This window comes from Sinocyclocheilus anshuiensis, unplaced genomic scaffold (assembly GCF_001515605.1).
Source record: "Sinocyclocheilus anshuiensis isolate Anshui unplaced genomic scaffold, SAMN03320099.WGS_v1.1 scaffold617, whole genome shotgun sequence".
NCBI lineage: Eukaryota > Metazoa > Chordata > Actinopteri > Cypriniformes > Cyprinidae > Sinocyclocheilus > Sinocyclocheilus anshuiensis.
The window spans coordinates 643,557-659,066 of record NW_015539890.1 but is presented as its reverse complement, the minus strand read 5'-3'; the positions used below and the strand labels follow the sequence as shown (position 1 = coordinate 659,066).

General features: G+C 36.3%; 2 protein-coding genes across 2 annotated transcripts in view; one reads left to right on the top strand and one right to left on the bottom strand.

The window, feature by feature from the left end:
• The window catches only part of LOC107685780 (ectonucleotide pyrophosphatase/phosphodiesterase family member 1-like), a 47,844-nt gene extending 39,798 nt beyond the window's left edge, over nt 1–8,046 (bottom strand). The window contains exons 1-5 of the mRNA XM_016482500.1: nt 7,695–8,046; nt 5,509–5,581; nt 5,166–5,294; nt 2,551–2,676; nt 539–599 (exon numbers count right to left, since the gene is read on the bottom strand). Coding sequence (XP_016337986.1) covers nt 539–599; nt 2,551–2,676; nt 5,166–5,294; nt 5,509–5,581; nt 7,695–7,823 — 518 coding nt within the window. The 5' untranslated portion in view covers nt 7,824–8,046. The remainder of the gene's footprint in view (nt 1–538; nt 600–2,550; nt 2,677–5,165; nt 5,295–5,508; nt 5,582–7,694) is intronic.
• Nucleotides 8,047–10,951: 2,905 nt separating this feature from the next.
• The window catches only part of LOC107685790 (potassium channel subfamily K member 3-like), a 16,430-nt gene continuing 11,871 nt past the window's right edge, over nt 10,952–15,510 (top strand). Inside the window, exon 1 of the mRNA XM_016482508.1 lies at nt 10,952–11,363. Within this exon, the coding sequence (XP_016337994.1) occupies nt 11,081–11,363 (283 nt within the window). The 5' untranslated portion in view covers nt 10,952–11,080. The remainder of the gene's footprint in view (nt 11,364–15,510) is intronic.

Sequence of the window (15,510 nt, the reverse complement as noted above, 5' to 3'; positions counted from 1 at the left end):
TTGGCATGGTAATGTACATGACAATGTTAATGTATTTGGTCTTGGCGGAATAGATCTGCTACACTGCTGCTGCTGCGGCAGTGCAAGTACCGAGACTTGCTACTGCCAATACATCCACAACATGCTGCTGTGAGCATGTAAGAAATATTGCTGCTGCAAATATAACATACATGAAATAACCCCCATATAGCATACATTAATCACCTCGTAGCAGATCTATACAGGTGGAGCTGGGGAAGGTGGAGGGTTTCTGAAGCAAGCTGCAACTGCTACGGCAAGCGCTAATCATATATTTGAATGTTGAGCAGCGAGCTCATTGGCTACCGATACAGGAGAGAACCAATCAGCTGTGCCATGTGATAATGTCAATGATCATTAGGTCAGATTGAGTTAGACCTATAGGACTGCGCCATCTAGAGTTTCATGCCAGAACTCTGTATATGGAGATGCTAATTTCTAAGCTTTGAGTTAATGATATTAACCTGATTGAGATCTTGATACAGAGCCATCTCATTTATAAACATAAGTCTGTTGTTACCCAGCAGGACACTGAGGAGTCCTGATGTCTTCACAGTCCTCTTCCAGCCAAGGTTTTTCACCTGTGAAGAAAAGACGGAAGAGAAAGGAAGTATTAATAGTAACTTGAAACTCTGGCCAGGTGTATTTGTTCTTTCAGTGATGCATTTTCTAAAGTTTCCATTGAGTTAGCAGTGAGAAAGAGAAATGAAAGGGTGATGAGGAACAGTTCAGTTTTCACGCAGGAGAGGGTGAAAATGTTGGCCTTGATAAGACAATAACACCACACATGCATTCAAACGTAATCAATCTGGAATAAAGGCAAAGTACTGGGAAAAAAATACAGGGACTACATTACAGTCTTCTAATGATACAAACAACCGACACAGTCCAGGCTGCTTTTTTGCAAGTGAAGTGATAATAATTCGCTGTCAGCCGCTAATGCAACGGCAGGAACAAACATGGCTATGATTGTGTACATAAGAGTTACTGAAGTAAGACAGCTAGTGGAATTATGAGTTAACACAGGCAACATGTGGAATCTTAACTCCCTGTTGTGTTTAACTCACATCATATGTGAACAATTTGTGTTTTCAGAGGATTCGAAGAGCAGATGCAGTGCTTTCAACTACAGCCAAATCTTTTTTTTTCTTTTGCTCTCACACAAATATCCTGCTTAGAAAATGTGGAAATCAGAGCTAGTTGTCACACATAAAGTTGTCACAAGAGCTGTATTTCATTAACCAAAGGTTTTAAGTCAAGAGTCCAATTTTACAAATGCTTTTTTTTAGAGTAGCATTTTTAAGTTGGTTTATTTAATGTAATGCTATATAATTGGTTCATGTAAAACACTTAAATGCAATTTATAATGTGTTTCGTTGTTGTTTTTGACCCACTTGAGTAGAACTTAAAGGCATAGTTCACCCAAAAATGAAAATTCAGACATCATTTACTCATCCTCAAGTTGTTCCAAACCTGCATGATTTTTTTTAAATTATTATTCTGATGAACACAAAAGAAGATGTTTTGAAGAATGCTGGTAACCAAACAGCTTTTCGTAGCCATTAACGTCTATAGATGACAGAATTTTCATTTTTGGATGAACTATCCCTTTATCATCTTTATATGTAATTTCATAATGACTTTTATTGTCTTTGAAATATGCTTATTTAATAGCAGGTTCCCAGTTTGACAGCTTACTATATATACTGTATATTGTGACAATATAAATGCATTACATAAACTCTATCTTTTTAGCAGCACAATAAAACTGAAAATTGCAATAGTGCAAGACTTTAAAGTGCCCCTATTATGGATTTTTGAAAATTACCGTCCCTTTTTAACCCAGCGCTGGGTTATATTTAACCCAGCATTTTTTAGAGTGTATGTATATAGTTTTTTATTAATCTTTTTTCAGCTGTAGTTTTAGTTATTTTAGCTAAATTTTATCTTGCATGCATGTCAACCTGTTGTTGGGGACTCCCAAAACCAAAATATGAACCTTTCATTACCCATAATAGGGACACTTTAAAATCCAATACAGAAACTGAATTTCAAAAATAAACCTATTTTTTGGAGTAAACATGTGATGACTAGTTTAACACAATAGTGATACTATATAACTATTTGGACATTATTCTGTCCAAACACACCCGAAAAGTGACCTGAAATAATCAGAAGACCATTTGTGAAAATAAAAAACGAAAACAACCAGCTATGAAAACACCATGTAGAGACGCTTCACTGCGCTCTATCCTGCAGAGGGGAGATGAAGTCCAGGCCCAAATAACTTCAAAGACAAATCCTTCAGATCCATCACAACTTCACAGACGCTTATGAGCCTTTCAGTGAAACAGATACATGTCTGTTCAAAGCTAAAATGAAAACCTAACCGGCTTGAGGATTTTATACAACCCTTATGAGATTGTATCAACCCAAAATGTCTTTATTTACATTTATACAACATAAATGACAACTAGCATGTTGTGTAGCTACTCGATGAGAATGGAATGCAGAGCAAAGCATGTCTTGTACCTTTACATATGCTCTTGTAGTTCGAGCAGCAGTCACCCAATTTCACACAGTCTTCAGAACAGGAGCAGAGGCTGTTCAGCAAACGCTCCTCACCGCAACGGAATTTAGAACACGTCCAGCGCTGACCTGGAACACAGCGAGTGACGTGATAAACAGCAGGATAGAGATGACTGGGAAGATTTGAGAGGATCAAGATTGTTGATATAAACTGCTGAAATTTTGGTATCATGAAAGCACTTCAGAGCTGTATAGAAAAGTGCTTTCAAAATCAGTGTAGCACATACAGCATATTTTACATGCACTTTTAACATTTAAAACTAATCTGACAACTGAAAAAAAAAAAAATGTGTAGAAAGTCAATGGAAGGCTTTCTGATTCTTAAAGGGACAGTTTACCCATTTACTCAAGACTGTGTCAGCTCTTTATTGTTAGTCACAGAAACACTGAATGATCAATAATATCTCATGCACAACCATTAAATTATATGATAATTCTTTAGGTTATTATGAAAATATTCATCCGTTCATGGATCAGTGTCATTCTAGTATAACTGAGATACTATTATAACTTTAAATTTTTTTTATTTGAATATTTTCTGTTTTTATTTTAATTTTAGTTAAAGTTTTAGTAATTGTGTTGTGTTTTTTGTTTTTTTATGTATACACTCTAAAAAATTGTATTGGCAACGAGTTACATTTTTTATTCTATTTTAATTCAGTTAAAATTTATTTTCGTTTTTAGTTCTTAGTTAACTATAATAACCTTGACATAGATTCTGCAGTTTAGTTGTAATAATTTATTATATTATATTATATTATATCATATAGTTCTAACTATTATTAAAGATATATTATTACTATTAAAGTTCTATCATAAAATATTTTTGGTTGTTATGCTTTTGTAACAAAACATTACATATAACATATATTAAAAATGTCCTGTTTTCTGAAACTCCAAAAATTATTTGAAAATTTCAACTGTTTCTGTCCATACAATGCAAGTCAGCATGACTGATCTGAGGAAGATTTAAAAAATATATTCCACAGACAAAAGACAGTCATATAAGTTTGGAAAATATGAGAATAATAAAATGATAACTGAATTTTCAAAGAACCCACCATTTAACCACAAACACTGAGGTCCAGCATCTGCTGGCAAGATAAAGCTTATGTACATGTGTGTTTTCAGTCAGTAGAAGCGCTCATCTTGACACATATCGACATTCTAGGACAAAGATGTTAGATAAAGCAACAAAGCACATTCTGAATGTAGGTCTGTGGGTTTTGTGTGTATGATACAAAAAGCTAAGTTCTAAAGTATTATACATGTGAAAAAATGAGACAGGTGGAGACAGTGAGACAGGAAAAGAGTCTGTCTCAGCAGACCCAAAGCCACTGAACCTTTACATGCAGTTCACCAAAGCAATATCCATCCATCCCACACATGCAGCGCACAGGGCAGGCACCACAGGGAGGAACATTCGGCTACTGTGTTGGAAAATGGAGCTGATTCAAAACATCAGGGGAAAAAACTGCAGGGAGGGACTTTAAACCCAAACTCGGAGAAACCCACAGAGCTCTAACACTTCACTGAGGGGATTTCAACAGGTGGGTGTTGATGGTTTAAACAGACATTCTTGTGTCCAATGTTTGCAGGCCTTTTTTGGACTGTTACACCCCTGAATAAATGGTCAGTGTCCGTACACATACTATGAATACAACTTCATTTTCCTTTTCTGTTTCTATCTCAGACACATTCACAAACACAGCTGGTTTCCAGGCTACCGAAACACAAAACACCATGACATTATCATGGAGAGTTCACACCTAATATTAAAGGGATAGTTCACCCAAAAATCTAAATTCTGTCATTAATTACTCACCCTCATGTTGTTCCAAACCTGTAAGACCTTTGTTGATCTTTGGGGAAAAAATGAAGTGATTTTTGATGATCCGAGAGCTTTCTGACCCTGCATAGACAACAACGCAACTAACACGTTCAAGGCCCAGAAAGGTAGTAAGGACATTCTTAAAATAGTACCACACACATCGTCGTGATACTCTCGTGAACATGTGGTGAAAACTGACACAGAAGAGAAGAAACTGTTAAATGAAGTTCTTATTTTTGTTTTCTTTGCACACAAAAAGTATTCTCGTAGCTTCATTAAATTACAGCTGAACCACTGATGTCACATGGGCTATTTTAATGATGTCCTTACTAACTTTCTGGGCCTTGAACGTGTCAGTTGCATTGCTGTCTATGCAGGGTCAGAAAGCTCTCATTCAGATTTCATCAGAAATACCTTAATTTGTGTTCCGAAGATAAATGCAGGTCTTACGGGTTTGGAAAGACATGAGTTATGAGTTTCATTCTTTTGTGGAACATAAAAAAGGAAGTTTAGCAGAATGACTAAGTGTAGATAGGGTTGCCAAGCTCCAAAAATGACAAAAAAACCCCTCACAAAAGTCATGACTTTTTCTTATTTTGAATGCTTTATCAGCATTCAGTAGCACATTGACGTCTAAAGTTATGTACTGTATGCAGTTATGAAACCAGAGACTTCACATTGAATCTGAACAGATTTGGTCACACAGGATGCATGAAATGTCACTTACTTGGTTCCACACACACTTCTTCATAGTCCAGACAGCAGGTGCCTTCATTCACACACGCAGTGTCACAGTGGCACACCGTGTTAGAGTCACGACTTTTGGACAAGCAGCGGTTTCTACAGCTATTAGTAACTAGAAAACACAAAATAAAGAGCATGTATGAATGATATGTGGATATAATGACACAGGCTTCATTCCCAAGCTCATGACACCAAAAACCATTACACAGTGGATTAAAGGGTGATAATAGATACTGTTTATGTATTATATGCACCATTATATGAGAAAGATTATAAAAGGGGAGCTTTAAACCATGACCAGAAAAAAAAGTAGAAAACTAAGATACCTTTATCACTGCAACGGAGTTTGAGTATAAATATGACTGTGAGAATTAAAGCCAGCAAGCCAAGCAGAAGGACCTATAGAGAAACAGAAGAAGAGATAGAGAGAGAGAGAGAGAGAGAGAGAGAGAGAGAGAGAGAGAGAGAATAAACAAGAGGGCAAAAACTGTAGTTACAAGATTCAGTAAAGCATATATCATTTGCATTAATATAATTTGCTTGGACTTTAGGAAATACTGTAATAATAAACGTTTCTTTGACATAAATGTTGCTAAATACAGCATCCTGCTTAGAAAAATTCTAAGCAGAAATTAGCCTTGTAGGTGTATACTGGCATTTCACTACAAACAGCAAGGTCAAAAGTTCGGTTCCTGTGGACATACACTGTACACTACAGCAGTGTTGCCAAGTCCGTGGTTTTCCCGTGGACTTGGGCTACTTTAACTGTTGCCGCGGTTTGTTTTTCATGTCCGCTGGTTGAAGTGACTCCAATAACATGATATCTATCCCCTAGAATGCGAATTTTAGTAGGGGAACCCCACCAAAAAAACGTGTATTTTAGCCCCCGGAACTGGGGACCCCCTCGAAACACCAATGGGCTAGTTTTGGGTAGCGATTTGGCGGGTTTTCTTGTGAAAACCTGGCAACCCTGCACTACAGTTCAAAAGTTTGAAATCTCTTATGCTCACCAAGACTATGTTCATTTGACCAAAAATACAGTTAATATAAATATATATATATATATATATTAATATTCCTGTGATGGCAAAGCTGAATTTTCATTATTACTCCAGTCTTCAGTGTCACATGATCCTTCAGAAACCATTCTAATATGCTGCTTTGCTGCTCAATAAATATTTATTATTATTAATGTTGGAAACAGTTGTGCTGCTTAATATTTTGGTGGAAACCATGACATTTGGAGAATAGAAACTTCATCAAAACAGCACAGCATTTATTTGAAATAGAAATCTTCTGTAACATTTTAAGTCTTTACTGTCACTTTTGGTCGATTTAATGTGTCCTGGCCGAATAAAGGTTTTATAAATAAATAAATCAACTTTTGAATGGTGGTGTATCTTTAAAAACACTGACTATTGCACCAGCGGGAATGGTACATACACTTTTCATTCTCTCCACAATGAGATACTGTATGCTGGCTTCTGGACTAATGACCAGCATTTCCTCTGAAGCTCCAGTGCAGCCAGTTGTTACTTGTTTTCACAGCTTTTGCATTGTAGTGTTTTATTAAAAAACACGGCTCCAGCATTGTTTGATAAATTAATTTCCAGCTGGGCCAAAACAACCCAATTGCTGGGTCTGTCCCTATTTTACCCAGCACTGGGTTGTATTTAACCCAGCATTTTTTTAGAGTGTGCCATGACCTTTAAAGACTTGTTTCCCTGACTTTTCCTGGCCTGCACATCACATTTGTTTCCAGGTTTTCATTGGTCGTGGGAATCCTGATGATTAATGATGCAAGTATGAGCAAAATCTCAGCTAGAACAGCCTACTTCTAACAGCAGAAATGGTCAAATAGAATGTACAAAAACAAAGAAAAAAGAAACAGGGAAAAAATAGACACAAAACTTTACATAATATGTGACCCTGGACCACAAAACCAAAATGATCGATTTTTCTTTTATGCCAAAAACATTAGGATATTAAGTAAAGATCATGTTCCATGAAGATATTTTTTTTATTTCCTATCGTAAATATATCAAAACTTAATTTTTGATTAGTAATACGCATTGCTAAGGACTTAATTTGGACAATTTTAAAGGCGATTTTCTAATATTTTTTTTTTTTTTTTAAATTGACCCTTATGACTGGTTTTGTGGTCCAGGATCACATATATAAATCTTCTGAAAGTATACACATACATTTTAGAAAACATGCAGTTTTTTCTTGTTTCGATGAAGTGCCACTTAAGCCTCAATATCTAACTTAATTATCCATGTGTAGTATATGCATGCTATACACTATACTATGCTGTATTATACACTGGTCTATATGGAAATATACTGTATGTCAACTTACTTGAAATTAATACAAGTAACTAAATTAATTATTATTTATCCTTACACAAACAATTAAGATGAAAGGTTAAATGAGTAGCACTCTCATGGGTTGCTTGTTTAACCTAGTTTCAGAAACCTGCTGTTATAGCGTCCCATGAGTCTTCGCTTACCGCACAGAGGATTTTCAAGTATCTTGACTTTGTTTTGGTGGCGCTTTGTGTCCGTTTGGACCGCTGTGCTGTCCCCAGTAGGTTGGCGGCGTGCTCGCTCATGTGTTCATCCCGCTTGGCTGAATCCATTATTGATCGCTCGCTCAGTGTGCGTTGCACAGGTTTGTTTTGCAGGGACTCATTTCAAACTTTGTTCTCTAGTGACTTTGTAGCTCGTGCAGTAAAGGACCGCCCAGCTGCAGTCTAGTCAACCAAAGGTAACATGAGCGGCAGCACATGCCCTGCTACTGTGTAATTATATTTCAACCCGAGAAAGGCCAGTCGACGGCGAAGACTGGGTGCACTGAAATTACCTTTATAATCTGTCGATATATGGTGTATATCACGTGTCCGTGTTTGGAATAACGTCTTTGGCTGATTTATAAAATGAGCCGTTTTAGGTAGGCGTGGCTGACTCTTAACTTTTATAAAGAATATCTCTTTGGATTTGAGACTTTAGTCTTTGCAACTTTACAGATCTTCTTTATGCACCAAGAGCTTGTAACACTCCAAAGAGAAAGGAAAAATTGAAATCGCATCATATGACCCCTTTAAAGTGTGGTAGATTCACTCTAGGGTGAATGCTAATAGCCTACTGGTTTGGAATTGTGTTGGCTGTAATTTGCATGGCAAAACAACTACAGAAATTTGCAGCCACTGTGTAACATGCAAAATATGCTGCAACATCAAGGTTCAAGCCTTTATTTGTTATTGAATGCATTCTGTCAGATTCCACATGAACTGGTGCATTTCGTTATGATGGCCTCAATGTGCATCTGCTTTATTGCAAGTTTTGCACAACTACGCTCTCTCGTGGTCAGTCGACGCATGTACACTCCATCATTTATCTGATATTCAGCAATTATATGAGCATGATCTGAAGGAAAGAGATCCATTCAGCCATCAGATCAACATCACAACCTGCATTTAACTTTCTGTTATTAGTATATATGACATCACTATAAGAGATACACTATAAGAAATGGTTTTTGAATTGCCATATTAACATAAACCATACAAATATGAATAAAACGTGTTTTTACCTTTTACCAGTTATATTAGCCTGTTACCAGCTGTATTTTCATCCTGATGAAGATGGCTGTATTTTGCGGTTGATTATGGTCAAATATCTGTGACATCTTGAATCTGGGCAGAGCCAGCGAGGCTGATTATCTGAGCTGACAGTATCAAGTTCCTAGTTCATTTAGTCTCACTTACCGCATCCTTCAGGAAACGGAGGGAATCTAATTAGAATGAACAATACACAGAGAGGTCATTACATTAAGCTCAATTATTGATCAACATCAATGGAATTTTTTGTAAAGCATTGTATTTTTTTTTTAATGATAGGGTGAGGTGTGCAAAAGTAGGACAGTTTTGGTAGATTTTTACAAAATTTCATTTAATAATGTGATATGGACATTTGAGCATAGTTAGGCACTTCCTCTTTTTTAATGTTTTATTGGACAGATCATAAGCTAAGTGAGACAGTGCTTTTAAAAGTATGTGAAATACTACAAAACATGTCTTTAGAACAATTTTGTTCTATAAAAAAGTCTGTGACCTTTATGGAAATCTGTATCTCATCAACTTAAGGTGGATATGCTGGTTTTTTTAACATAGTGACAGTTATGTTACTGGTGAAAGGTGGACTAACTGCTTTAACCAGCTCACTTACGGTCTACCAGCTTGATTTCAGCCTCACAACCTGGTATTCCAGCTAATCCATTATCTAGATCAGCTTGGACCAGTTCATGACCAGCAAGCTGTAACTAGAAACCATGTAAAACCACTTTCCGTCATGTGCTATAGAACAGCTACCATCTGGATATCACAAAATATCCAGACTCTATAGGATAGATCCAGAATCTGTAAACTTTCTTTCTCATGTTCAGCATAAATAGATATTTTGAAGAACGTTGGGTGAACAAACAGTTGACGGCAAGTGGGGACCAGAAACTGTGTGGTTATCTACATTCTTCAAAATATCTTCCTTTGTGTTTAGCAGAAGGACAAAATTCATACAGGTTTGGAACAACTTGAATATTTGAATTTCTAATGAACTGTCCCTTTTAGGGCTGCAAAACGATTAATCGCGATAAATCGTTTCAAAATAAAAGTTTATGTTTACATACTATATTTGTGTGTACTGTGTATATTTATTATGTATACATAAATACACACACTTATATAAAAAATATTGATTTATTCATATGTAAACACTTGTATCATTTATATTATAAATATAAATTTTTATATATAAATCTAACATATATACATGTATGTGTGTGTATTAATATATACATAATAAATAAACACAGTACACACACATTTAGTATGTAAACTAGTGCTGTCAAACGATTAATCGCATCCAAAATAGGTTTTTGTTTACGTAGTATATGTGTGTACTGTGTATATTTATTATGTGTATATATAAATACACACACATGCACGTATATATTTAAGAGAAATGTTATGTTTATATATTAAATATATAATATAAATTCCACGAATATAAACATATACATGTAAATAAATATTTTCAAAATATATACTGTACCCTATATGTGTGTATATAGCCTACATAATAAATATACACAGTACACACACATAGGCTATATTATGTAAACAAAAACTTTTATTTTGGATGCGATTAATCGTTTGACAGCACTAATGTAAACATAAACTTTTATTTTGAATCAATTAATCGTGATCGATCGTTTTGCAGTCCTAAAAGCTACACTGAAAAATAACCTAAAATGGTAACTTAATTAAATTAACTGCTTTTATTCAAGTCAAAGATATTGTTTACCTTCACTAAACCAACTTTCACTTCATCTAACATAGTACTTAGACATATCTTGTGATGAAATGCAATTTGCAACAATTATTTTTGTATTTGATAATTCAGTCACCGAATAATTCCATTCTTTAAATGTTTTCGAATAAAGTTTTCATGCGGTGGTGGATTTTTAATGCACTTGTCAGCTAGCTGTTGAAGCTTGATCATCTCCACTATGATGATGTCATGCAAATGTATTTATGAGCCATTGTTACGTTTGATTAATCTTATTTGTCCCACTTTTCCCGATGTTTGCTGAGCCCAGCCTATTTAAAACGCTCGGGTTATTGTAGCTCCATCTTCAGAGGCCCCTTTAAAATCTGTCTGCAAATGAACTGTCTGTTTTGTACCAATGGGAGGTTATGAAGATGAAACACGGCTGAGATGTGTTGACTCGACAGGCACATGTGCACCCGTGGTGCTGAAGGAACAGCTCAGTGAGCCCCGTCGCAATGAAACAGTCCTCAGTCCTCCAAGTTTGCGGCTCGCTTCATTCGCTCTGACCATGAAGAGACAAAACATCAGGACCCTCGTGTTAATCATCTGCACTTTCACTTATTTGCTCGTCGGAGCGGCTGTTTTTGACGCTTTAGAGTCCAAGATGGAGATCACCCAAAAGAGAATCCTGGACGATCGGAAGCGAGAGCTAATGGACAAGTACAACTTGAGCAAAGTGAATTTTGACGAGCTGGAGCGGGTCGTGCTGCAGCTGAAGCCGCACAAGGCTGGAGTCCAGTGGAGGTTCGCTGGCTCCTTTTACTTCGCCATCACGGTCATTACCACCATAGGTATGTCAGACATGCAAATACCGTGTGCGTCAACTTGTTTTTCATAAAACTTTTTAATTGCTGTCATTGTGTTCAGAGTTCCTCATACAAGACTGTCCAAATATGATTATAATAAATCATAAATGAGCTCTTGGTCGCCCATGTTGTACACTAATCTGCGTGTGCGTATTTATGTCAATTGTATTAGTAAAGTATGCGAATTTTAGACTTTTAATGTAGGCACATAATAATAAAATACATTGCATGTAGGCCTATTTTGTTATTTCGAACGCTGAATTAACCCAAATGTAAATTAATTGCTTTTCCGATGAGTAACAGCCTTGTAAATCGTTTTGGGAGTATTTAAATAACACACCCTGGTAGAAAACCCAGTTTAAGATGGTAGCTGTGTTTGGAACATGCTAACTGATTTCTAGATGGTCATCAGCTGGGTCAAACTGCCTGTTAGTTGCTCTAAATTGGTCATTAGCTGGTCTAGAGTGGCAGTTAACTGGCCCAGTCAAGACATTAGCTGGTCTAACATGGTTATTAGTTGGTCCAGGCTGGTTGACCATTGTGGACCAGCAATAAATCATCTACAATCTGCTCAGGTGATTTTTAGGTTGCAGGTCAAGCAAATGAGCATCTTAAAGACCAGCCAGAACACGTCCTCATACTTTGCCCAAAACACTGTGGGCAGCTCAAACTGGATTGTCCAGCAGGGGCACAGATAGCTTATGTGTACTTACACAACCTTCAGGAAAAGTCAGACTTCCTAGAGATGTTGAGACATCTGTGGGTTTAGCTTGGCAGTGTACTACAAGCGTGACACTGGACGGCTCTCGAAGAATCAGACACGTAGCCGACAGAAGGTTGTACGAGGGCGTTTAATTCATCCAAAGACCAGCAGACCATGTTCAGTGACCAGCCTTCATCTGTCCGTCTCTCTCTGCTTCATTGTCTCGGCAATAGGATATATGGAGTTGACATGACATGTCGAGCGGTGACAGCACTGTCCTGCATTGTGACCTGCTGTACTTAATCTAAAACGACATTAAACACTTATTTATTATTCTTGTATAACATTAGAGTTGCTTATTTATGGCCTTATATTAATTGAGACTGCATTCAGTTGTGTACTTTTTATACTATATGCATTTTATAGCCTATTGAACAAAAGAAAAGGTGAAAGGTAATTATAAGTAAATGAACGAGGACCAGTTAGAGCTCCTACAATGTATACTTCCTTTTATGTGTTTATGATGCATATTTTTGTATTATATATAATACACACAGAATTTTTAACTCTTAAAATCATTCTCAACTATACTCAAATAAAAAATTTTTCGTTAAATGTAATATTTTTGTAATTGTAATTATTATATGTAAATGTAATTCTTTGTCTTTAAATAATAACAAAACTCTATGCAACGTACTGTATTGAATGAGTACTTGTAGTATACTTCAAATCTTAAAAGTATATAAAAAAAAAACATGCTAATATAGTATTAACGAAATGAAAGGCCACTTAAGTGCTTTAACAGAAAAAAAAAACGTTCATGTTTCCTAAAACACTTAAGTACACTTTTAAAACGTGCACTTTGTAAAAATGTCAAATTAACAGTTTTATTTGTTATACAGTTTTAATGATTTGTTATGCTTTAGGAGTACACTTATTTTGATGTGTTGACAAACAAACATGTTAAAACTGTTCATCAGCACATTCAGTAATAAACTTTAACCATTTCAGAGACAACAGAAATAATTATGAAAATTGCATGTACTTATGGGTTAAAAGAACTCTTAAGTTAAACTAACTGCATTAATATCAATTTAAACTAGAATACATTTTCATTCAATTGCAATTATCATGCAATTATGATTCCTGAACACATTACGTAAAGTTTGCACTTAAATCCATTCTATTAAAGTATATTATTTTCATAACAAGTACTCTTTTTTTTAAGTATGCTAAAGTATACTTCTTTTTCACAAGGGTTCTATAGATTCAATTTGGATCGTGTAATGGACTGTAAATCATATTAAAATCTCAACCCCATTTTCGGATTCACAAAAACTCAACTTTATTCATTTTTCCATTGTCATGTATGCGGTGTTTCCTCTTATCAGACACATCCATGGTCAGGTCTGTTTCATGTGCTATAGATCAGGTTACAGTGTACATTAGCCATGAGTAATCTAATCATCAGTTAAGCAACCGGCCTGCCAGCACCTTATTGTCAATGCAGGACACTCTGTAAACAAGGAACTGTTTACTATCTGTGGTCTGTGGTATCAGCTTAGTACACTCAGCTAATCTGATCCATTAGTCTAGTGGAAGTTCCTTTAATTATCAGCCCACAGTTCTGTATTACCAAACAGGACTGTAACCAGCATAGATATTGAGGAAGATGTGTTTCCCTGAATATCCAGATGAGGGTTCAATCAATACTATCTCGGAAATTTGGTTACATCCTTCTTGTCACCAGGCAGGTTTAGTTAGCATGGTGACCAGATCGATTGATTTAAAGATGGGAAGATTTTATGGCAAGTGACTCATGACTTGTATGATCTCTCTTATTTTGTTAAAATTATTCACATTTTCACAGATTCTGCAAACTTTCGCATGCCACTGTACGCTGCTGTCATTAGCATGATAATAGCATACTGGTTTAGTTGTTAAGCCAGAAAAATACTCAATATAATATTATAAATATCTAAATAAGTATGTGAACTCAGATGTCTGTAGCTACGCACACTCAATTTCATGCAGCATTGCGTTTTGAAATGTGCCAGCTAAACAGGCATTGTAGTAGCAGTATGCTAAGCTATTAGCAGTTAGCTTCAGTTTATAGCTTTGGTTGTGTGCTATTAGCCAATGTGTAACACAATTTCTAAAAATGCAGGCGAACTAAAAAAATATGCCTGAAGCGACATTTCTGCAAAATGATATTATGTTGCTTGCTTGTTTCGTGTCAATTTCAAAGTGAATTGTCCAGTGAGTGGTGCTAAAAGTGTGTTCAGTTTTCTCCAAAAGAGATGAATGTGAATTTGGCAATGTTTATTACGTTGGTTGTTGTACACGAATGAAATGTCCAGTCACTGGCGCAATTGAAAATACTACTTAGTAGAAAATGACAGTGTTAACAAAAGCAAATGTGAAATAAAAATGCATTTGCTCAAGCAAAAATGCCATTTTAGCTTGCCTACACAAGTCTTTGATGTCTTTTATCATAATTCGTGTTTTGCTGGACTCAAGCTCTCACAAGTGCAGTGCTGTATCAGGTGAGCCACCAAGCAAGTTTACTAAGCCATACATATGGAGCTGGTTATGTCATGCAAACATCAAAATCAGTATCAGTTTACAAATCATACACTATGGTAAAAGTGTTATCAGGTCATAACATAGTATTGTGCAAGGAACCATGTGAAAAGAAGTGTTTATTAATTAATAACCTACCCCTGTAATCATAATTTGTATAAAAGGAAAACTGACACTAGTGTTGATTTCATCTGGAAACTGCAGTGAATTACGTATACACTGTAAAAAAATGTCACCCCTTTCAACTTAAAAACGTAAGTTTTGTGGCTGCCTTAAAATTTGGAATGGTTGGGGGGTGGGGAGGGGCGAGGTTGTGGTTAGAACGCTTGGTTGAGTGAGTGCATCAGTCGAGACGATGAAGAAGTGCTGCTGCAGAGTTAGTGCATCTGCATCAGAGAAAAGCAAGAAGAGCTGCTGTGCTGTAGCGTCAAATTTTCGGCATGTCTAGAACAGCGGTTATCAATTCCAGTCCTCGCGTACCCCCGCTCTGCACATTTTGTATGTTTCTCTTATTGCTTCATACGTTTGTTATATTTGACTGTAAGCGCCCTGCGAAGTGGACATTACCGGATATTCCTCCATGATTCCAGTTTGAAGGGAGCGTATATGTTACATACAAAGGGCATTTAAGTGTGCGAGAAGTGAATTTAAATTGTATTTATTTACAGAGGTATATTATGTCCCACTTCACGCTTCTCTAGTAAGTTTCGTTTGTGTGTGAAGACGCTGCAGGCAGCGGTGCAGCGCAAATCTGTAAATGAATATTCCGAAGTGAAGTAAACTTCAACGGATTTCCCCTGCTCAGGGAGTAGGGAGCAATGGACACTGTGTAGGGACCATGTCAAT